The sequence below is a fragment of the Platalea leucorodia genome, assembly GCF_965183815.1.
Source record: "Platalea leucorodia genome assembly, chromosome: 9".
NCBI classification, from domain to species: domain Eukaryota; kingdom Metazoa; phylum Chordata; class Aves; order Pelecaniformes; family Threskiornithidae; genus Platalea; species Platalea leucorodia.
Window position 1 is genome coordinate 20898174 of NC_138831.1, and position 20914 is coordinate 20919087.

General features: G+C 66.0%; 5 protein-coding genes across 6 annotated transcripts in view; 4 read left to right on the forward strand and 1 right to left on the reverse strand.

Moving 5' to 3' along the window:
- The window catches only part of DAG1 (dystroglycan 1), a 55289-nt gene extending 49948 nt beyond the window's left edge, over positions 1-5341 (forward strand). Inside the window, exon 3 of the mRNA XM_082322778.1 lies at positions 1249-5341. Coding sequence (XP_082178904.1) covers positions 1249-3657 — 2409 coding nt within the window. The 3' untranslated portion in view covers positions 3658-5341. The remainder of the gene's footprint in view (positions 1-1248) is intronic.
- A 170-nt stretch (positions 5342-5511) lies between these two features.
- Positions 5512-9428, forward strand: NICN1 (nicolin 1, tubulin polyglutamylase complex subunit). The gene is made up of 6 exons (XM_082321660.1): positions 5512-5700; positions 6089-6262; positions 6656-6769; positions 7239-7310; positions 8629-8733; positions 8884-9428. Exons 1-6 carry the CDS (start codon positions 5530-5532, stop codon positions 8923-8925), a joined length of 678 nt encoding a protein of 225 aa, XP_082177786.1. The 5' UTR covers positions 5512-5529; the 3' UTR covers positions 8926-9428.
- Positions 9429-9538: 110 nt separating this feature from the next.
- AMT (aminomethyltransferase) lies at positions 9539-11647 on the forward strand (the record flags this gene model as incomplete). Its single annotated transcript, XM_082322455.1, has 8 exons — positions 9539-9811; positions 9891-9971; positions 10090-10221; positions 10387-10465; positions 10639-10784; positions 10878-11058; positions 11182-11337; positions 11443-11647. 8 exons carry the CDS (start codon positions 9539-9541, stop codon positions 11619-11621), a joined length of 1227 nt encoding a protein of 408 aa, XP_082178581.1. The 3' UTR covers positions 11622-11647.
- Positions 11648-11726: 79 nt separating this feature from the next.
- Positions 11727-12676, reverse strand: TCTA (T cell leukemia translocation altered). The gene is made up of 2 exons (XM_082321524.1): positions 12285-12676; positions 11727-11822 (listed from the first exon to the last, which is right to left on the reverse strand). Exons 1-2 carry the CDS (start codon positions 12641-12643, stop codon positions 11780-11782), a joined length of 402 nt encoding a protein of 133 aa, XP_082177650.1. The 5' UTR covers positions 12644-12676; the 3' UTR covers positions 11727-11779.
- Positions 12677-12847: 171 nt separating this feature from the next.
- Positions 12848-20860, forward strand: UBA7 (ubiquitin like modifier activating enzyme 7; the record flags this gene model as incomplete). 2 transcript variants are annotated; one of them, XM_082322453.1, is made up of 24 exons in its annotated part: positions 12848-12888; positions 12960-13125; positions 13610-13744; positions 13812-13918; positions 14106-14196; positions 14304-14445; positions 14545-14642; positions 14761-14907; positions 14990-15148; positions 15338-15445; positions 15527-15607; positions 15696-15851; positions 15968-16133; positions 16213-16409; positions 16670-16734; positions 16900-17083; positions 17176-17250; positions 17571-17757; positions 17949-18058; positions 18173-18259; positions 18335-18526; positions 20173-20274; positions 20353-20453; positions 20721-20860. In XM_082322453.1, the coding sequence occupies 24 exons, from the start codon at positions 12848-12850 to the stop codon at positions 20845-20847; spliced, it is 3024 nt and encodes a 1007-aa protein (XP_082178579.1). In that variant the 3' UTR covers positions 20848-20860. The 2 variants fall into 2 exon arrangements, with proteins under 2 accessions (XP_082178579.1, XP_082178580.1); XM_082322454.1 differs by lacking the exons at positions 12848-12888; positions 12960-13125; positions 17949-18058 and having other exon boundaries at positions 13691-13918; positions 15338-15607; positions 17176-17757.
- Between the last annotated feature and the right edge of the window lie 54 nt (positions 20861-20914).

Here is a 20914-nt window from a genome sequence, read left to right on the forward strand (position 1 = left end):
TGGCCAGGGGACCCGAGCTGGCTGGGAAGGGGACTCAAGGTTGGAAGAGGAGGGTGGGCTCGGAAAGGCACAAATGAGTAAGTTGGAAAGCGGAGGCAGCTGCTGTGGTTACCGCCGGCTCCCTCCTCTGGAGCAAATGGAAATGCCACCATTGTGTACGTTGCCCCCGCTGTTGGAGTGTGCAGTTTGAAGGGGAGGCTTGTGCTCTTGGACTGTGCTTCGCTAATCTGCACCACAAGTCGTGTAAAAAAAAGAAAGTGCTGCTGTTGACCTAAAAGGGTGCGTTGGAGTCCTGAGGTGCCTGTGGTCTGCGCCAAAGCCGCCTGTTGTTTCTAGTCTGCAGAAGCAAGTTATTATATAAAAGTGAAATACTTCATTTTAAGCTAACTCTGAGTATAAAGCCAGGCTGGTGCACCGTCCTCTGCAATGTCCAGCAGTGCGCTGGACAGCCCGTGCGCTGTGTCCCTGCCTGCCCATGCTGGCCATCACAGTTCTGTGCTGACCAGATGTCGGGTTTGCTCCCTTCCTTCATCCCCAGCTTGCCGTTACTCTGGCAGTGCAGGAGGATGCTGTGTTTTAAGCAGCTGCGTAGCTCTCGGGATTTGCTTCTGCTTGTTGAGAGCTGGTGTACTCCAACCAGGCAGGGGACTCCAAGCCATAGTTTGCCAGCTTCTGGCCCCTCTGGCTCAGCCTGGCTGCTGAGGGCAGTGGGACGAAGCTGGAAGTTAACAGAGAAAACATGTTCTGCTGAGCTGCTGGAGCAATGGGCTTGCAAAGTGTGATCGGCTGAGGAAAGCAGCAAGATGGCAGGGATGGGAGAGGAAGAAGAAGGAGCAGGAGGAGGGCAGTTGTTGGATCAGCTCTGCAGTATCACGTAACTTTACCCTCAGCTTTGTAGCTGTCCCCATGACTTAAACTCCCCTTCTGCCCTCCGAGAAAATGAACCACTTGTGCTTAGTAGTTGCACAGCAAGTGCTAGAGAGCTGGTGCCTGCAGGCAAGGGACCTTTGCAGGACTTGATGACCTCCTGTGGCTCCTTTTAAGCCCTTTGGGACCACTGTGCCCTGCAGAGCTCGTCCTTGCCACCATGCGGAGAAGGAGACACAGGCTGCCCCGCTCTGGCCAGGACATTCCTTCCCCAGTTAACGCTTCAGATTTTTTTCTTTAATCCTTCAAGTGTTATTGCTGCTAGAACCTGTCCTAATGCTGTACTTCTAAAAGCACCTTCTTCTGTCTCTTATTTGGTAGATCTCCGAAGCTGGGAAGGACTCCTTGCCTTCTTGGTTACACTGGAACGCAGAGAGCAGCTCCCTGGAAGGGCTGCCCCTTGACACTGACAAGGGCGTCCACTACATCTCGGTGACCACGCTACAGCCCTTTCCAAATGGGAGCTACGTGCCACAGACTGCAAACGTCTTCTCTGTCGAGGTCCACCAAGAAGACCACAACGAGCCTCAGTCAGTGAGAGTGGCTGTCCAAGACACGGGTGATGCAGCGCCGTTCGTGTGTGGCTCGGAAGAGCCGGTCACTATCCTGACTGTCATTTTGGATGCCGACTTAACAAAAATGACACCAAAGCAGAGGATTGAACTCTTAAACAGAATGAGAAGCTTCTCAGAGGTGGAACTTCATAACATGAAGTTGGTTCCTGTTGTAAATAACAGACTCTTTGACATGTCAGCCTTTATGGCTGGACCGGGAAATGCAAAGAAGGTGGTGGAAAACGGGGCCTTACTCTCATGGAAACTGGGATGTTCTCTGAGCCAAAACAGCGTCCCCAACATCAGCAAGGTGGAGGCTCCAGCTAAGGAAGGAACCATGTCTGCCCGCCTTGGCTACCCTGTTGTCGGCTGGCACATTGCTAACAAGAAACCTCACCTCCCAAAGAGGATGCGGCGGCAGATCAACGCCACCCCTACACCTTTGACTGCCATCGGGCCACCCACCACTGCTGCGCAAGAACCACCGACCAGGATCGTCCCCACGCCGACATCGCCCGCCATTGCGCCTCCCACGGAGACAACAGCACCCCCCGTCCGGGAGCCCATACCGTTGCCGAGGAAGCCTACGGTCACCATCAGAACAAGGGGCCCCATCATCCAGACGCCCACTCTGGGACCAATCCAGCCAACCAGGGTAGCAGAAGGCACCAGCACGCCTTCCGTGCCAATTCGCCCCACAATGCCCGGGTACATAGAGCCCACAGCAGTGATCACACCGCCCACAACTACCACCAAGAAACCCAGAGTCTCCACTGTGAAGCCAGCCACACCATCCACAACAGATTCCTCCACAGCGACGACGCGAAGGCCTACTCGAAGACCCAAAACACCCCGTCCAACAAAGCCTCCCAGCACGACCAGATCCCCCATCTCCAAGCTGACGACAGCCTCCCCGCCAACCCGCGTGCGCACCACAGCCAGTGGGCTCCCCCGGCCCTGGGAGCCAAACGAGCCACCCAAGCTAACAAACCATATCGACAGGGTCGACGCGTGGGAGGGCACCTACTTCGAGGTTAAAATACCGTCAGATACCTTCTATGACAAGGAAGATACCACCACTGACAAACTGCAGCTGACCTTGAAGCTGAAGGAGCAGCAGATGCTAGAGGAGAATTCGTGGGTCCAGTTCAACAGCACCAGCCAACTCATGTACGGTATGCCGGACCACAACCACATCGGGAAGCACGAGTACTTCATGTATGCGACTGACAAAGGCGGGCTTTTTGCTGTGGATGCTTTTGAAATCCACGTCCACAAACGCCCGCACGGGGACAAGTCTCCGGTGAAGTTCAAGGCCAGGCTGGAAGGGGACCACAATGCAGTGGTGAACGACATCAATAAGAAGATCATGCTGGTGAAGAAGCTGGCTCTGGCATTTGGCGACAGGAACAGCAGCACCATCACGGTGCAGGACATCACCAAAGGCTCCATCATAGTGGAGTGGACGAACAACACACTGCCCCTGGAGCCCTGTCCCCGGGAGCAGATCCGGACTTTAAGCAAAAAAATTGCGGATGACTCCGGTGGGCCGAGCCCGGCTTTCTCCAACGTCTTGCAGCCTGAGTTCAAGCCTCTGAACGTGTCGGTGGTCGGCTCCGGCAGCTGCAGGCACATCCAGTTCATCCCCGTGACGAAGGATGGAAGGGTGATCTCGGAGGCGACGCCGACGGTGGCAGCAGGCAAAGACCCCGAGAAGAGCAGCGAGGATGACGTGTACCTGCACACCGTCATCCCCGCCGTGGTGGTGGCCGCCATCCTCCTTGTGGCTGGCATCATCGCCATGATCTGCTACCGCAAGAAGAGGAAAGGGAAGCTGACCATCGAAGACCAGGCCACCTTCATAAAGAAAGGCGTGCCCATCATCTTTGCCGATGAGCTGGACGACTCCAAGCCTCCGCCGTCCTCCAGCATGCCCCTCATCCTCCAGGAGGAGAAAGCCCCACTGCCCCCCCCGGAATACCCCAACCAGAACATGCCGGAGACCACGCCACTCAACCAGGACACCATCGGGGAGTACACGCCGCTGCGGGATGAGGACCCCAACGCGCCGCCCTACCAGCCTCCCCCCCCTTTCACTGCACCCATGGAGGGGAAAGGCTCCCGCCCGAAGAACATGACCCCATACAGGTCCCCGCCACCCTACGTCCCCCCTTAACAAACGGGAGGCTCTCGGGGGAGAAGGGGCCTCCAGCTCCACACCAGTGCTGTCTGTGGGCCGGCAGCCCCCTCGCCAGCCGGGAACCCGAAACCCCAGCCCGCTCCCCAACAGGCCCTCCCTGGCTGCGCCCGCTGCACCGGAGCACTTGCAGGACTTGGGGGGACACTTGTTTTATTTTTGCCTAACAAGCTTTGGTTTTATTTTATTCATAGAAAAAATTCTCAGCTCAAACACGCCTTCCCGGCGGCTGGGCTTCTGGCCGGGGCCGGGGCGGCGGGCAGGGAGGGGGGACGGGACGGGACGGGAGGAGCAGGCAGCACTGGGGTAGCACTCTGGGTCTCCGCTGTTTGCCTTTAACACTAACTGTACTGTTTTTTCTATTCACGTGTGTCTAGCTACAGGACGTAACATGAAAGGTAGCCTAAAAATAATTAAATTCAAGGGACTTTCTGAAGTCGATGTTTTAAGTTTTTACATTTAATCTGCTGTTTACCTAAACTGGGATGTGTAGTTTTGGGGAGGGGGAGGGCAGTGCTGTGCTGCAGGCGAGCTCCAGGGGCGATTTGGGGCTGGTTAGGGGGGCCCTTGAGGACAGCCAGCCTCCTCCTCGGGGGGATCGGCTTCTCGGTTCGGGGTTTGATTCTTTTTGGTTTTTTTTTTTTTTTTTTAATCAAAGAAATCCTATTTTTCTCACGTATCATAAAATAGTCATCAGTTGAGTCAGACTGGCTTGGGGTACCTTTGGCTAAGTGCGGGAGCAGCTGCCCGCACCTCGGGATGCAGCGCTGTGCTGGGGGGGCTCATGGGAGGGCGAGCCAGGCCCCGCACCATGATGGCTTGTCCACTGCCCGGTGAGCACTGGGGTCAGGGTGGTCTTTTTTAAGCAAAACCCCCTCCCTATGAAGTGTTTTGGCAATGGTGGGGTGTTTTCTCCATAGCGCGGTGCTCTCTTTTTGCCTCGACTGCTCCTTGAGAGCGGTGCCGGAATGGCCTTGCTGGTCCCCAGCTCCGGGTCGCATGCCTCCTCCTGGCTGCTCCGTGCCTGGGTGCTGTTGGAAAAGATAAGTTTAAAAAAAAAAAAAAAAAAAAAAAAAAAGGGAAAAAAAAGCACCAGGAATAGTTAATAGTCAGAAAAAATCAGTGAATTCTGAAATCTAATTTTTTACTAAATTTTTGATACAGCCTCAAATTGTTTTATTAAAAAAAAGACTTAAAAACCGGTGTACCGCTGCCAGCAGTTTGTACGAGCTTAGCTTCCTAGTACAGCTCCCTGGACCCACCGCCCTGCTCAGGCCGAGCTTGCCTGAGCCACGGGGCCGCCCCCCGCTGCCCCCCACCCCTCGGCTGCCTCTTCCTTCACTTTACAGGTATTATTTTTTCTCTCCTTCGCGCTAAATCATTTTAAGCATGGATTTACTTTGTGTTTTCCCCGAGTGTTCTTTGGGGAGGAGAAATAACCCCCGTGCAGCGGGAGCGGGGGGTCCCAGCGCCTGGGCAGCCGTACCCGCCCTCTCTTCCCGGGGACGGGCGAGCGGCTGGGTGGGCGACCGCCTGGCCTCCGCTGGCGGGGGGCTCTCCCCGGCCCCCTCCGTGCTGGCCGTGAGGGAGGCGAGGGGCCGGGGGCGGTTTCCGCGTTGTGTAAAGAAACGTATGGAGTCAATAAACCGTGTGCTTTAGTACAGCCCTGCCTCTGCCGCCGCCGCCGCCGCCGCGGGACCGGGAGGGTGAGGGGCGGGCGAGGGGCGGTGGGGAGGCGGCGCCCCCTGGCGGCGGAAGCGGGGCTCCCGCTTCCGGTGGGCGCGGCGCTTGACGCCGGCGCGCGCGGCCCGGCCCGGCCCCGCCCAGGAGGGGCGGCCGCGCTGCGCCGCCATGTCGGGAGCGGCGGGGCCGGGGCCGGGGCCCCCCGGGGGGCCGGGCCGCTCCCCGCTGCCCTGCACCCCCCGCCCCGCCGCCGCGCTCCAGCTGGGCGGGGGGGCCGAGCCGGCCCGGCCCGGCGTCGCCGTCATCGACCTCCGCTTCCCCCGCGGTGCCGCCGCCGACGTGAGTGCGGCCCGGCCCGGCCTGGGGCGGTCCCGGTATGGGGCGGGGGGGGGAATGCCCGGGGCGGTACCGGGGCAGGGGGTGATGCCGGGGGTGGTGCCGGGGCATGGGCGGGGTGCGGGGGCCGGCCCGGTCCCGGGATGCGGGGGGGGTGGGGTGTGCCGGTGCCGGTATAGGGCGGGAGGATGCCGGGTACCCGTATGGGGGGAAAGGGATGCCGGTGCCGGTATGGCGGGGGAGGGATGCCGGTGCTGGTACTGGTATGGCGGGGGGGGATGCCAGCGCCTGTACCGGTATGCGGGGGGGATGCCGGTCCCGGTGCCAGTGCCGATATGGGGGGGATGCCGGTGCGGGTGTGATGCGGAGGCTGATGCCACCGGTCCCGCAGGTGCAGGAGATCGTCTTCAGGAACTTCTACACGGCCTTCCTGAGCGTGCGGGTCCAGCGCCCCGGCCCCGCCGGCTCCCGCCGCTGGGTGACCTGCCTGCGGGACTACCGCCTGATGCCCTGCCCGCACACCGAGGAGGGCTCCCAGGACTACTTCTCCCTCCGCCGCCACCAGGTCGGCACGGCCAGACAGAGGCCGTGGCATCACCCACGCCGCCGGGGCTCACCCCTCTTTGCCCACACCCCGGCTTGGCTCCCGGTCCCTGGGGCCCCATGCTGACGCCCTGCCGTGCCACCAGGGCAGCGGCAGGCCGGCCCCCGCGCTGCCTCTCCTGCCCCTGCCCGCCCTTCTCAGCGGTGAGGGTCCCCGTCCTGGTCCTGCCCGTGCCCTGCTCAGCCCAGACAGCCCCCACGGGGTGACATTTCCCCCAGGCTCCTTCCATCCGGGGTGGGTTGGGGTTTTTTTTTTTGGAAGAAATCCCCAAAGCTGCCCCAGAGCAGTGCCAGCCTGGCCAGCCCCTGCTGTACCCCCGGCAGCGGCGGCTCCCCCCCATCCTTGCCCCTGCAGATGCTGTGCGACATGGACCAGGTGACAGCGGTGCGGTTCATCCTGCGGCAGCCCTCCCCAGTCTGGCTCCACTTCACCATCGAGGAGGTGCAGATTTTCCCCCCTGGACAGAAGGTGAGCCGGTGCTGGGGCTGCGCTCCCTGACAGGTGCAGGCAGGGGGTCCAGGGCAGGCCACTGTCCCCAGCTCTGCACCTGGCATTGCTCCCTGCAGCTCCAGAGGCTTCAGGCTCCCTCCAGAGGATGCAGGGGTGTGGGTCCAAGCCCTTGTCCTTTGCTGGGGCACTTCGGGTCCCCTTGTGCCCTGGGGGCCAGGGGACGGATTGCTCCAGCCAGCCCCAGCCCTGCCCGTTCTGGAGGTGGATGTTTGTCTGAGCAGCAGGACGTAGCTGGAGGTTGCTGTCACAAATTACGGGTTGCAAACACCCACCCTAAACACAAAATTCCATTTAATAACGGTAAAGCGATACTTACACCCATGCCAACATAAATACAGGTGGGCTCCAAACTGCAGCACGCTGCATGGTGTGAGGGATGGAGGTGGGACTCAGACACGCCTTGTGTGACCCTCTGGATCTATTTCAGAGCCCCCAGAAGGATTTTCCCTCCTGGCTCTCCCAGCTGAGCCCTCCGGAGCAGCCAGCCAGCCTGCACGGGGTGAGTAGTCCCTGCTGAGGTATTACAGGGATGGAGGGACCTGGGTGGGGTGCTTGCCACAGGCACGAATGTCACTTGTGAGGCTGCCGGCCCCATCCCTGCCCCATCAGCTCCAGGCTCCCACCAGGAATAGCTGTGGAGCCCTAAAACACCTTGCCTTGTGCTGGAAGTAGTTCGCAGCATTCAGAAGAAAAATATCTCCATGGGGATGTGTGATTTGAAGTGACACTTAAGTCTACCTGCCCTCTAGTCTGGGGACAGGAACGTCCCCATGGGAGTGGTGGGTGTGCAGCATCGCTCGGCCGGCCAGCAGGACACGTGGGGACGGGGTGGCCTGGCTGGTACCCGGTGCTTTGCAGAGGGTGTGCACTGGGCAGCGCGTTGGCCAGCCGGGGCAGCACATGGGAAGAGGGAGGTCACAGCCATGGCGCATGTTTACAGGTTGTGAGCTGTATCTGCCCAGCCAGCGGCCTTTGGTGAGCAAAGTCCAGGTAGAGCATGGTAGGGGCTCGCCCACGGAAACCTGCTGAATCAGCCACTGGCATTTCCTGTAATAGTGCCACGCACCCCAGCGCCTCCGGGGCAGTTCTGCCACCGGGCTTTGGTGCTACGGAGCTTACACCACCACGGCAGCAGCAAGGCTTCTGCCAGCCCTGGCAGGTGTGGGAGCTCTGGTCCGTGCCCGGCTGTCCGGCAGACTGGGGAGGACACCCAGTCCCTTGCCGATCGCTTGGATCACGTCCCCCTTGGCAAGGGGTGGTCCAGGGTAGATGCTGGGGGTTGCTCTGGGCTTGGCTGTTCCCAGCATCACCACGAGGTACCCACCAGCGGCCCAGTGCCGTGGGCAGGGCAGAAGCGGCACAGAGCTTTGCCCTGGCCTGGAGAGCTGCTGCTGAGCCTGCGAGTCCCGCCTGGCTGTCCCCAGGGGAACGGGCACCTGCAGCAGGGTTTCTTGTCACCAGGCCTGGGGAGCGCTGCGGAGGGAGGCTGTTGGGAAACTCTGGACTGTGCAATTGGTTTTTTAATCATTAGCCAGCAATCTGCTTTCTGTCCTCACCATGGACACCTGCCAGCAGAGACGGGCGGTCGGTGCCGGGGCTCAGGGTCACCCAGTTCCACAGCTGACTGTTTTCCTAGAGTGGGGCCCTGGTCACCCTGCGTTGGGAAACCACCAGGAGGTCGGGAGTGTGGGCACCATTGCGATAGTGCCCGGCTCTCTGGGGGGCACAGCCATCTGAATACACCGCTGCCTGAGCCTGGGGTGATGCAGCCCATCCAGGCCATCCCTGCTTGCAGCATTGTGCCCACTTCTTTCCAGGAGCTCCCTGACCCAGAGAAGGTGTCGACAGAGGTCCAGCAAATGTGGGTGCTGACGGAGGTGATCCGGGCGCGCCAGGCAGCTGCCCGCATCGGGCGCTTTGACGTGAGTCCTGCCGCCCTGCTCGTGGGGCCTCTGGCCTCGCCGCGTTGCTGGGGGAGCCCTCCCAGAGGGGCTGCTGCCGGTGGGACGGGGTGGGGTGTCCTGGCCAAGCGATGGTGCTGTGCAGGGACCGACGGTTGCTCTCTTTACCAGGTGGACGGCTGCTACGATATCAACCTGCTTTCCTACACGTGAGCCCGGCGGGTGCCGGCCAGAGGGAGCTGGCTCCTCCGCACTCCTGGGGCCCGAGCGGACTCCCGCGCTCCTGCATCGGCCTTCGTCCCTGCGGCCCCGTGGGGTTTCCAGGCCCTCCCCGCGCCCCTTCCCCGACTCCTCCGGCGCTGGCTGGCAGCGGTGGGCAGCGCTGCCGGCCCGGGGCCCCCCGGGAGCCTCTCCCACCCCGGTGCCCTCCAGCTGCCGCGGCTCTGCTCTTGTGCCGCTGCTCCCTGCTGCGGGCAGAGCCCGGCTCCCCCACCCTACCTCTGCCCTGGGGAGCGGCCCCTGGCCCTGCCTGCGCTGCCTGCGCTGCCTGCAGGGCTCCCGCAGGTGCTGGGGCCGGCACCCGCCGTGCTCGGGAGGCCGGGGAGAGCCTCGGTCGTGACTAAAAGCTGCTACCTTGGTCCTGCCTGTCTCTTTTTGGGGGGCTGGGGGTGGCCGTGCCCGGGCGGGACCCGCACCCAGCATCCCCCCGGGCCGGCGGCGGGGGAGGCGGTGCCGGTGGGCGGGCCCGGGCGGGGGCCGGGCAGACTCCATGTCCCAGGCGCCCCGGGGCCGGGCCGTGCCGTGCCGTGCCAGGGAGGGCGGGAGGATGCTGCGGGCGGGCTGCCGCGCCGCGCTGCCCCGCCGCCCCCCCCGCGGCTCCGCGCTGCTGAGCGGGGCCGGGGGGCAGCGTCCCGGGGAGGGGGAGGCCGAGGCCGGGCTGAAGCGGACGCCGCTGGACGCCCTGCACCGCTCCCGGGGCGGGCGGATGGTGCCGTTCGCCGGCTGGAGCCTGCCGCTGCACTACGGGCAGGGCCACCTCCAGTCCCACCTGCACACCCGCCGCTGCTGCTCCCTCTTCGACGTCTCCCACATGCCGCAGGTAGCCGGGGTGGGGTGGGGGGAGCCGGGGACGTGGGGGGCACCATGGCGCCTCACACGCACCCCCCGGCCCCTTCCAGACCCGGGTGTACGGCCGGGACCGCGTCAGGTTCATGGAGAGCCTGGTGGTGGGGGACATTGCCGAGCTGAAGCCGGGACAGGTACAGAGCACCGGGGGTGGCACTGGGTGTCCGGCAGGGTCAGAGGTCCCTGGGGATGTGTCGGGGGGCGGGAGGGGACGGGCAGCCTGCCCACGCTCCCGAGGGCCGTGTCCCACAGGGCACCCTGACGCTGCTCACCAACGAGAGGGGCGGCATCGTGGATGACCTCATCGTCACCAACACATCAGAAGATCTCCTCTATGTGGTGTCCAACGCCGGCTGCGCCGACAAGGACTTGGCCATCATGAGGGTACGGGGCTGCCCGAGCCCCGCGGGAGGTGGGGACGCACGGTGGGAATGAGTCCTCCCACCTTTTGGTGACGTCCGTGGCTGTGTGGGGCGAGGTGGCCACGGTCACGTGCAGGGCTGGCACCGGCCTGGCCCCTGTGCTAGCGGCCCACTGTCGCCCTGGCAGGGCAGAGCGGCGGAGCTGCGGGCTGCCGGCGGTGACGTCCACCTGGAGGTGTCTGACAATGCGCTGCTGGCTCTGCAAGGTAGCGGGGGCTCCGCACGGGCTGGCACCCAGCATCACCGTGCGGGGGTCTCGCCCTCAGCGGGTGCCAGACCATGCCCTCCTCCGGGTCCTTGCCCAATGGATGTCAGTGCCCTCCCTGCATCCCCCCCTTCCCCGGACACTGGTGTCCCCCAGAGCCACCTGCCTCCCCAGGTCCCTCCATGGCACGGGTGCTGCAGGCAGGGCTGCCCGATGACCTGGCCAAGCTCTCCTTCATGAACAGCATCACTACAACGGTCTTTGGTGTGCCAGGCTGCCGGGTCACGCGCTGTGGCTACACCGGCGAGGACGGCGTGGAGGTATCCTGGGAGCTGCGCCAGCACCCTGCCCCACCACGGTACCAAGGGAGGGGAAGGCCATGCCCTGCTGACTCTGCCTGTGTCCCCCTGCAGATCTCGGTGCCCAAAGGGCGGGCGGTGGAGCTGGCCGAGCAGCTGCTGGGTGTCCCCGAGGTGTGGCCGGCAGGGCTGGCAGCCAGGGACAGCCTGCGCCTGGAGGCTGGACTCTGCCTCTACGGCAATGACATCGATGAGACCACCACACCTGTTGAGGCCGGGCTGCTGTGGACCTTGGGTAGGTCAAGGCCACATCCGCCCCCGCCTCGTCCTCAGGGCAGGCAGAAGGGTGAGGTGTCCCCAACAGGGCGTAAGGGGACCACGTGGGCATCGCTGACCTTCACCTGTCTCTGCCCTGCAGGGAAGCGCCGGCGCGCAGCCATGGACTTCCCTGGCGCGGCCATTATCATGACGCAAGTGAAAGAGAAGCCGAAGCGCAAGCGCGTGGGGCTGACGTCGGTGGGACCCCCCGTCCGGCCCCACACGGTCATCCTGGGCCCCGAGGGCACACCTGTGGGTAGGTGGGGGCAGTGGGGCTGGCACGGGCACGGCCCTGAGCTGCGCCTATGGCAGGGGAGCTGCCCCGGCCCCCGCTCACCTCCCCATGTCCTCACATCCCCAGGCACAGTGACCAGTGGCTGCCCCTCACCTTCCCTGGGCAAGAACATCGCCATGGGCTATGTGGAGGCGGCGCACAGCCGGGCCGGCACTGCGCTTACCGTCGAGGTACGGAAGAAGCAGCACCCGGCCCTCATCACCAAGATGCCCTTCGTGCCCACCCAGTACTACACAGCCAAGTGAGGCCAGCGCCCACCACAGGCACGGTGCCCCAGCCCCAATAAATGCCCCTGCCCCACTCTTCTGGTCTCCCCTCTGCTGACGGGTGCCAAAGCAAGAGGCGGCAGGTGGGGCACAGTGCTTTAATGGTGCCGCCAGTGACCGGTGGCTCCCGGCGCTCCTCACTCCCGGTGCGTCTTCGCCAGCTCCGCAGCCGGGCCCTCTCTGCAAAAGAAGGGCAGCGTGAGTGGGGCTGGACAGCCCCCCAGCGTGGCACCCTGGCGGGGGGGAGGGCACCCACCTGCCTGTGCAAGGTGGGCAGGGCTGGGGCTGCACTTACTGGGGTGTACTGGTCTGGGGGCACAGCTAGGAGGGTGCTCACTGGTCTGTGGGCACGGATGGGAGGGTGCTTGCTGGGGTGTATTGGTCCAGGGTTGCAGCCGGGAGGGCGCTCACTGGGCGGTACTGGTCCCAGGGCAGACGGGTGGGCGCTCACTGGGACGTACTGGGCTGGGGGGGATGCGCTCACCGGGGCGCACCGGGCCGGGGGTGCAGCCGGGAGGGCGCCAGCCGGGCCGGCCGGCGGCGGGGGCCGCAGCGGGGCAGGCCGGGGCCGGGAGGGCCGCGGGGAGGCCGCGGCGGGCGGGGGGGTTGGCGGTCGCGGTCCGGGGCGCGGCGGGGACTCACCGGGGCGGGCAGTGCCGCTCGGCGGCGCCGTTGCGTCCGGCCGGGCCGGCGGGGGAGAGGGAGTGTGCGCGGGGCCGGGCGGGCGCGGGGCCGGAGGCGGTGCCGGGGCCCAGGCCGGTGCCGGTGCCGGTGCCGGGGGGCCGGCGGGCGGCGGGTCCCGTCCGGTAGCAGAGCGCGGCCACCGCCCCACCGTAGGCGCGCCAGGCCAGGCGGACGCCCAGCAGGCTGAGGCCCAGCCAGAGCAGCAGCAGCTGGCACAGCGCAGCCCGCACGTCCTGCGCCGCCCACTCGGCCGCCAGCTCCCGGCCCAGCGCGCCCAGCGCCCGCCACGGCGCCTGCCAGCCCGCCGCCACCGACATGGCTGCGCCGGCCGCGGCGGGGCCTCCCGGCTGGGCGGGGCCTCCTCGGCGGCGGGGCCTCCCCGGGGGCGGGGCCTCCCCGGGGGCGGGGCTTCATCGGGGCGGGGCCTCCGCGGGGAAGGGCCTTCCGACGGGCGGGCCTGCGGGGTGGGCCCGTCCCAGGGGCGGGGCGGTGGGCGGGGCCGAGCGGTGGGCGGGGCCGCCATGGCGGGCAGCGGCGAGGAGGGGCTGTACTCGCGGCAGCTGTGCGTGCGGGGACCGGGACCGGGACCGGGACCGGCGGTCCCCGGCCCCACTGACAGCCCCTGCCCCGCAGGTACGTGCTGGGCGGCGGCGCACGGCGGCTGGCCGGGGCGGTGGCGCTGGTGTCGGGGCTGCGAGGGACGGGAGCGCAGGTGGCGGCGGCGCTGGTGCTGGCAGGGACCGGGCGCGTCGTTCTGCACGATCGCGGCGCCGCCTGCGCCGCCGACCGCGCCCACCAGGTACCGGCGGGGCCGGGCGGGGGCCTGGCTACGGGCACGGGTATGGGCGAGGGTCCCGGTGACGGGTACAGATATGGGTGAGGGTCCTGGTAATGGGTACAGGTACGGATGGGAGTCCCCATAATGGGTATGGATACAGACAGGGGTCCCGGTAATGGGTACAGGTACAGGTGCGGATCCCGGTACCAGGTACGTGTGTGAGTGGAGGTGACGGTAATCAGTGTGGGTGCAGCAGGGGATCCCTGTTGCAGGTGTGGGTACAGGCTGGGCGGCTACCAGTAACAGGTACAGGTTGGGGGTCCTGGTAAGGAGTATGGAATGGGAGGCCCCTGTCATGGGTATGGCCCACGAGGTGTCCCATGTCACGGGTATGGTCCTCAGCAGAGGGCTCCCCACCAGTGCGGGCAGGGCCCTGTGGAGCACCCTGCTGTGACGGGCAGCACCCCAAACCCATGGGGTGCCCCGCCATGTGCCCACCCCACAGTTCCTCCTGGGGGAGAGTGATATAGGCGAGAACCGTGCCGAGGCATCCCGGCGGGCCCTGGCCGAGCTGAACCCCCGCGTGGCAGTGGTGGCCCATACCGGGGAGCTGTCGGAGGCCTTCCTTGCCTCCTTCCAGGTGAGCCCACACCCCTGCGCCCTGGGGTCCCTTGGGACGGTGGCACCCACTGATGGCCCCGGTGCAGGTGGTGGTGCTGACTGAGTCACCACTGGAGGAGCAGCTCCGCATCGGGGACTTCTGCCATGCCCAGGGCATCTGCTTCATCGTGGCTGACGCCAAGGGGCTGGCAGGGTAAGGGGTCTCTGCTGCAGGGTTCCCCCGTGGCTCTGGCTCACCTCGTCCCCAGACCTGCCAGCCCTGCTCTGCAGCCCGTGTCCCTGTCCCGCTGGCAGAGCTGCTCAGCCCGGGCAGGACCTGGCAGCGCTTGGGCAGCTTGGCGAGGCGGCTTCTCCAGCAAAACCCCATTGGTCCTCTCCAGGCAGCTGTTCTGTGACTTTGGGAAGCACTTCGTTGTTGACGACCCAGCAGAAGGGGACCCGGTGTGCGCCGCCGTGCAGCACATCTCCCAGGTAGGAGGGCAGCCTCAGCAGGCTCCCCCGATATGCCACTGCCTCCTCCAGTGGCTTTATGCCACCCGGGTCCGGTCCCTTGCCCTCACGACCCTTCCCCTCCTCAGGGCAACCCGGGCGTGGTGACGTGCATGGGGGAAGAGGACAGCCGCGGCCACCTCTTTGGTGACAATGACCTGGTGATGTTCTCTGGCGTGGAGGGGATGACGGAGCTGAACGACCAGGAGCCTGTCCCCGTGCACGTGCTGGGTGAGCTGCCCAGGGGGTCCTGGCTGCCCTGGTCCAGGGTTGGGGACCTTGCCAGGTCCTTGGCAGTGGCCGTGATGTCCGTCCCCCTCTCATCCCCAGATGCCTTCAGGCTGGAGATCGGCGACACCAGCTCCTTCTCCCCCTACCGCCGTGGGGGCCTGGTCTCACAGGTTCGGCTGCCCAAGGTGCACTGCTACGTAAGTCCCCCCTCGGCCCTGTGGTGCTGCTGCCTGGGCTGGGGCACCACCACGCCACACCATGCTGTGCCCTCGCCCCAGGGAAGTGCTCACCTGAGCCCTGGCACTGTGCTGGCAGAAGCCCCTGCGCCAGGCACTGGCAGAGCCCCAGATCCGGGTGGCAAGTCCCGAGGAGCTGCCGCGCAGCCGCAGCCTGCACGCCGCCTTCCAGGCCCTGCATGCTTTCCGTGGGGAGCAGGGCCGCCTGCCCCTGCCCAGGGCACCGGTGAGTCCCCGTTCTGCCTTTGCCAGGCCCCCCTGGACCCCCGCCACCCTGCCCCGGGCTGCCCTCGCCCCTCTGCCCACAGGCAGATGCTGAGCGCGTGCTGGAGCTGGCGCAGAGCCTGGGGGCGCAGCAGGGTCCCCTGGACGAGGACGTCGTGCGAGCCTTCGCCAGCGTGAGCGCGGGGGACCTGTGCCCTGTGGCTGCCGTCGTCGGGGCCCTGGCGGCCCAGGAGGCACTGAAGGTGAGCGGGCTGGGGGTCCTGAGCCCTGGGGTCCCGCTGGTCATGCTCCGCGTGGCTGTCTGTCGGTGTTTGGTGACCACGAGAGGGCACTTGCTGCCTGCCTGGGGACACGAGGCTGGGCAGCGGGGCTGGGGTGGGGTACTGGGGGACCCGGCTGGCTCCGAGCTGACAGGGCTCTGTTCGCCCCAGGCCATCACCAGGAAGTTCCTGCCCCTGGACCAGTGGCTCTACTTCGATGCCCTGGAGTGCCTGGCGCCGGAGGGGGCCGGGCAGCTGACGGAGGAGGACTGTGCCCCGGTGAGAGCGCGTGCTGACCCCCTCCTGGGTGCCGGGGGTGCCGTGGCCACCTGTGCTCACATGGCTCCTCCGTCCCGGCAGAGGGGCTCTCGCTACGATGGCCAGATCGCTGTCTTCGGGGCCGCCTTCCAGGAGAAGCTGGGCTGCCAGAAGTACTTGGTGGTGAGCTGGGGCAGGTGCTGCGGTGCCAGGAGAGGCTGCAGAGCAGCCAGCCAGCGCACGGGGAGCTGCAGCGGTTCTGTCCTGGCAGGTGGGAGCTGGCGCCATCGGCTGTGAGCTGCTGAAAAACTTTGCCATGATGGGGCTGGCAGCGGGGCCCGGTGGGGACCTCACCGTTACCGACATGGACACAGTTGCTCTCTCCAACCTCCATCGGCAGCTGCTCTACCGCTCGGCAGATATATCGGTGAGGCACCGCGAGGCAGGGGCTGAGCTCCCCCCGAAGGGCACCTTGGCTGTCCCGGGGGCTCCCCAGGGCCATGGGGCAGGGGAGAGCTGACCACCCCCTCTCTGCCCTGGCAGAAGCCGAAGTCGGTGGTGGCCGCAGCGGCTGTGCAGCGCATGAACCCCAGCGTCAGGGTGAAAGCTCACCAGAATCAGGTGGGACCTGCCACTGAGTCACTCTACGGGGACGACTTCTTCCGGCGCCTGGACGGTGTCATCAGCGCCCTGGACACACTGGAGGCCCGTGAGTGCTGGGGGGTGGGGAAAGGGGCTGAGCCCCTAGATGTGCTCCCCGGCTCCCCAGCACACCTGGCTCCCCACAGGTGCCTACTTGGAGAGCCGCTGCCTCCGCTACCTCACACCACTGCTGGACTCAGGCACAGAGGGGCCGCGGGGAAACGTGCTGGCCATGGTGCCCCCCGTGACCAAGCCACTGGGGCCAGCCGGCGGCCCCGGGGACGGCACCTTCCCCCTCTGCACCCTGCGGTACTTCCCTCGCACCATCCAGCACACACTGCAGGTAGGCTGTGCCGCACTGTCCCCGGCATCTACCGAGGAAGCCCTGGCACCTTTCTCTTCCTTTCCCATTTCCCCCTCTGGCCATGGCCCAGCAGTGGGCCACAGGCAGGATACGGCCCCAGCTGCTTCCTGCTGGCAGCCTGAGCTCTGCTGCCAGCCCCGGCTCCGGCACGGCCTTTCTCACCCCCTGGGCTTGGGTTGGGCATCCTAGGGGGCACAAGGCAGGGGTCCCAGTGCTCAACCCCTGCTCCCCCTCCGCAGTGGGCCCGTGATGAGTTTGAGGGGCTCTTCCAGCTGCCTGCGGAGCACGTCAACCGGTTCATGGAGTGAGTGGGCTTGGGGGAGTGGTGCTGGGAGAGCGGCTGCCAGTCCTGCTGGGGCGCTGCCTGCCACTGCTGGGGTTGGGGAGAGGGGGACAGACTACCACATCCTGCCTGGGGTGTCCCACGGGATTGCTCTGGGGCCAGCAACAGTGGTGCCTGGTTTTGCAGAGACCCGGCATTCCCGGAGCAGCTGCCAGCAGGGAAGGCCCTGGAAGTCCTGGAGCAAGTGCGGGGCAGCCTGTGGGAGCGGCCACGGGACTGGCGGGACTGTGTGCGCTGGGCCCGCCGGCACTGGCAGAGCCGCTACCATGATGCCATCACCCAACTGCTGCACACCTTCCCCCCAGAGCACGTGAGCCCAGCACCCATGGGGCCTCTGCCGGCCGCCCCACCGCAGCCAGGGGGATGGTGTCCCCAGGCCTGACTCTGCTCTCCCTGTGCCAGGAAACCAGCCCGGGTGTCCCCTTCTGGGCAGGAGACAGAATCTGTCCCCATCCGCTGACGTTCGACCCCGACAATGTGAGTGCAGGGGAGAGCCACAGTCCCCCCACTGGGGACAGTGTGAGCAGGGGGAGAGCTGAGCCTGTGCCAGGGGTACAGTGGATGCCAGACTGTAGTCGTGCTCCATCTGCCACACGCTGTCTGAGGCTGCCAGGTCCTGGGCTGGGTCTGTCCCCGTCCCCCGGTCAGCCAGGGCACTGCTGGGGACAGCCCACGCGTGCTCTGCTGGAGGAGGAGGAGGAGAGGAACCTCCATCTCCACCTCAGGGCAAAGTGGGCAGCCCTTGGCTGTGTGGGCTTGTGGACCACCCCAGCTGCCCGGGCACTCTGCCCCCACAGGACACCCACCTGGAGTACATCCTGGCTGCTGCCCACCTCTTTGCCGAAGTGCACAAGGTGCCACCATGCAGCGACCGGGCAGCTGCCCAGACCATCCTGCGCAGCATGGTCCTGCCACCCTTCGTGCCCCAGGAGGGGCTCCAGATCCCCCTCGCAGAGGAGCAGGAGGAGGTGCAGACGCCTGCAGGTGAGGCTCCCCGCACCCCTCGGTCCCTTGGGCCACATCCCCAGGTCCAGCCTGGTGGCAGTGGGGCTGTGGTGCTCCTCGTCCCTGCCCCAGCACCCAGGAGGACCTGGACTGAGGTGGGGGGCACCATGCTGTGCCCCCCGCAGTGCCACAGTGCAGGGGTACCACCCCAGGGGTCCCTGTGCCCCTAGACCGTAGGTGGCTGGCGGAGCTCACCCGGGACCTGGTGCAGCAGAGACAGGAGCTGGTAGGGGGTGAGGAGGCGCAAGTGCCCCTGATGGAGCCCATCCACTTTGAGAAGGTACCCGGGGCTGGGCAGGCGGCCCTGCTCAGCTTGGGGGGTTGGTGGCTGCTAGTCCCCACAGGACACTGATGTCCCCACAAGAGGCTGATGGTCCCACGCTCTTCCTTGCAGGACAACAACATCCACGTGGACTTCATCACAGCAGCGTCCAACCTGCGCGCAGAGAACTACGGCATCCCCCCTGCCAACTGGCTAAAGGTGAGAGAGGCAGCCCATGGGGTCTGGGGTCGCCATCCCGTGTGGGGCAGCCAGTGACACGCCTCCTATCCTCAGAGCAAACAGATCGCCGGGCGGATCGTTCCCGCCATTATCACCACAACGGCAGCTGTGGCTGGACTGGCATGCCTGGAAGTCTACAAGCTGGTGTGGGGGTGCCGGGACCCCAGCTGTTACCGCAACAGCAACCTCTGGCTGTCCGACTGCCTGCTGCTCCGCTACCAGCCCCTGCCGCCCCCCACCTACTGGGTAGGACTCTCTCCCCCAGGGCAGGGCAGGTGGGGGACACCCAGGGGTCTCGAGGTGCCCCAGCTCCCAGTGGTAGCTGCTGTGGGGCGATGCCAGGGGGACCCGGGAGCAAGGAGGTGGCCATGCAGGAGGGGCAGCCCTGGCCTTGGGGCTCTGAAAATGGATCCGGGTGCCATGGTGGGCCAGGCGTGCTGCCAGGCAGTGAGGAACTGGCTCCTTCCTGCGGCTGCCCTCCTAGCACCGAGCCACCACCGCTGTCCCGCTCACCCCAGCTTTGGGCCTAACCACGATGCTCTGGGGCACCCGTGGGGCTGAGGCAGCCCTGCCACCCCACGGTGGGCCCCACGGCGAGCCCCGCAGCCAGAGGGCGGGGGGCCGCGGCAGCCACATACATCTGGCTTATGGAAACCAGCTGCAGCAGCCGGAGAGCAGCTGGCACTGGGCCGGGAAGGGCTGCCCGGGGGGAGCAGGGCTGGGGGTCCCGGCAGCAGGGGGCCAGGGAGGGAGAGCGGGGGCGGGGGCAGGCCCAGATTGGGACCGTCTGGGCGATAGAGGCCCCTTTGTCTGGGGGTTTATGGCGTGCAAGGCAGCCCTTCCGGCGCGGCAGGAAGCGCCGATTGGAACCAGATTGGCCCGGGGGGCCCAGGGCCGGGGGCAGGAAGAGGGGGAGGGAGGCGTCTCCACTGCCTTGCGCCGGCTCCGGCACTGCTTCAGGCTTCCCGGCCACCCCATGGCCCCCTCGCGCCCCACATCCCACAGGCTGCCCAGCCCCATGCCATCCTGGCCGTGGTGCCCCAAGTTGGCACTGTCCCTGGGTGGAGGATGCTGCTGGGGCTGGCCATGCCCTCCAGTCCCCGCAGCAGCGCCTGGCACCTCCGTGTCCCATGGCGAGGACGTGCCTGGCCACTTGGCCGTGGTGAGAGCATGTGTCCCATGGGCCCGCTTAGCGTGACCTGCAGTCCCACAGGGGCCCGGGGAGCCCGCCCTGGGGGGCAGCCTCGACCAGGGAGACAGGCTTTCTGGGACGCTAGGACGGGCAGTGGCGTTCCCTCTGTGCTGGGCAATTGCCTGGGTCCGTGCCGCCGCGGTGAGGATGGGGTTAAGACCTTTCCACCCCAGTGGGATAAGTGCAGGCAGCAGAAGGCAGGAGGTGAGAAGGCAGCAGAAGGTAGGAGGGGAGAGCGGCCAGGTGCTAATGCCCCTTCCCGAGCAGGGCTGGCGCTGCCTGTGGCGAGGGCAGATGGCGGGGCAGCCATGCCAGACGGCGCGGGGCCGCATCCGGCTGCTCGGCCCCAAGGTTGGCGCCTCGGGCCAGAGCCAGGGTCAGGGGGCCACGGGTGTGAGAAGAGGCGATTGTGTGGGGCTGGGCAGTGCTTCAATGGTCCTTTGTGCGCCCTTCCTGGCCTGGGGCTGGGAGCAACGTCGGCCCCACGCCAACCCTGGCCCCTGCAGTGCCAGGGGGATGGCTGTGCCCCCCATTGCCCCTGGACCACCATGGTGCCCCCATTCCCCTGCCCTCAGACTAGTCCCTTTGCCTGCCCTGCTGTACCCCAGCCCTTGTGCCCCACCAGTCCCTCCCCCATGGGGCTGGGCAGCTGGGGTGTGGGGTGCCAGTGCCAGCTGCTACCCTGCACTCCCACTTACAGTATGGCGGGCGGGAGTGGAGCTGCTGGGACCGGCTGGAGATGCGGGCAGTCGGCGCAGACGGGCAGGAGATGACAGTGCAGGAGATGCTGGACTGGCTGCAGGTGAGCCTGGGGCAGGCAGCACCCAGCTGGGTCACCCTGGGGGGTGCAGGGCTGGATCCTGACACTCACCTCTTGCAGAGAACACAGGGCTGGACTGTGACCATGCTCTTGCGTGGCCACACCGTGATCTACGACAGGGAGGAGGATGAAGAGACACGGACCTGGCAGCGGGCGCAGAGGTAGGTCCCTAGCTCTGTGGTCCAATCCTGCCCTGGGGGGGGCTGCCAGACCCAACTCCCTCCATCCTGAGCCACTCCAGCTGCAGCGCAGCTCCCAGCCAGCTGCTGGATAAACATCCTGCCGGCAGCGCTTCCTGTGGCGGGACCCCTGCCCGGCCCCTCGCTGCCAGGCCCCTGCGTCCCCCCAGCCTGGCCAGGCGACCCAGGGGGCCTGGTCAGGCCGGGGGGACAAGCCAGCATCCCCAAAACCCCCTTTCCCTGCTACAGGTTATCAGAGAACCTGGAGGGTGCCGGGGAACCACGGCGGCGGGAGCTAGAGCTGTACTACGTGTGCGAGGGAGAGGATGCTGAGGCCGAAGATGCACGTCCCCCCCTCATCTGCTCCCTACCCTAAGTGGGCGGCCGACATCCCCTGCCCTGTGCAATAAAAGCTGCAGGATGAGCTCTGATGCATTGGCCCT

Bases quoted from the DNA above. Each gene is read 5' to 3' on its own strand.
- NICN1 (XM_082321660.1), top strand. From the start codon at position 5,530: ATGTCGGGAGCGGCGGGGCCGGGGCCGGGGCCCCCCGGGGGGCCGGGC. The intron at 5,701-6,088 runs GTGAGTGCGGCC...CCGGTCCCGCAG, and splicing joins CCCGCGGTGCCGCCGCCGAC to GTGCAGGAGATCGTCTTCAG. The intron at 7,311-8,628 runs GTGAGTAGTCCC...ACTTCTTTCCAG, and splicing joins AGCCAGCCAGCCTGCACGGG to GAGCTCCCTGACCCAGAGAA.
- TCTA (XM_082321524.1), bottom strand. From the start codon at position 12,643: ATGTCGGTGGCGGCGGGCTGGCAGGCGCCGTGGCGGGCGCTGGGCGCG. The intron at 11,823-12,284 runs GTGAGTCCCCGC...CTTCTTTTGCAG, and splicing joins GAGCGGCACTGCCCGCCCCG to AGAGGGCCCGGCTGCGGAGC.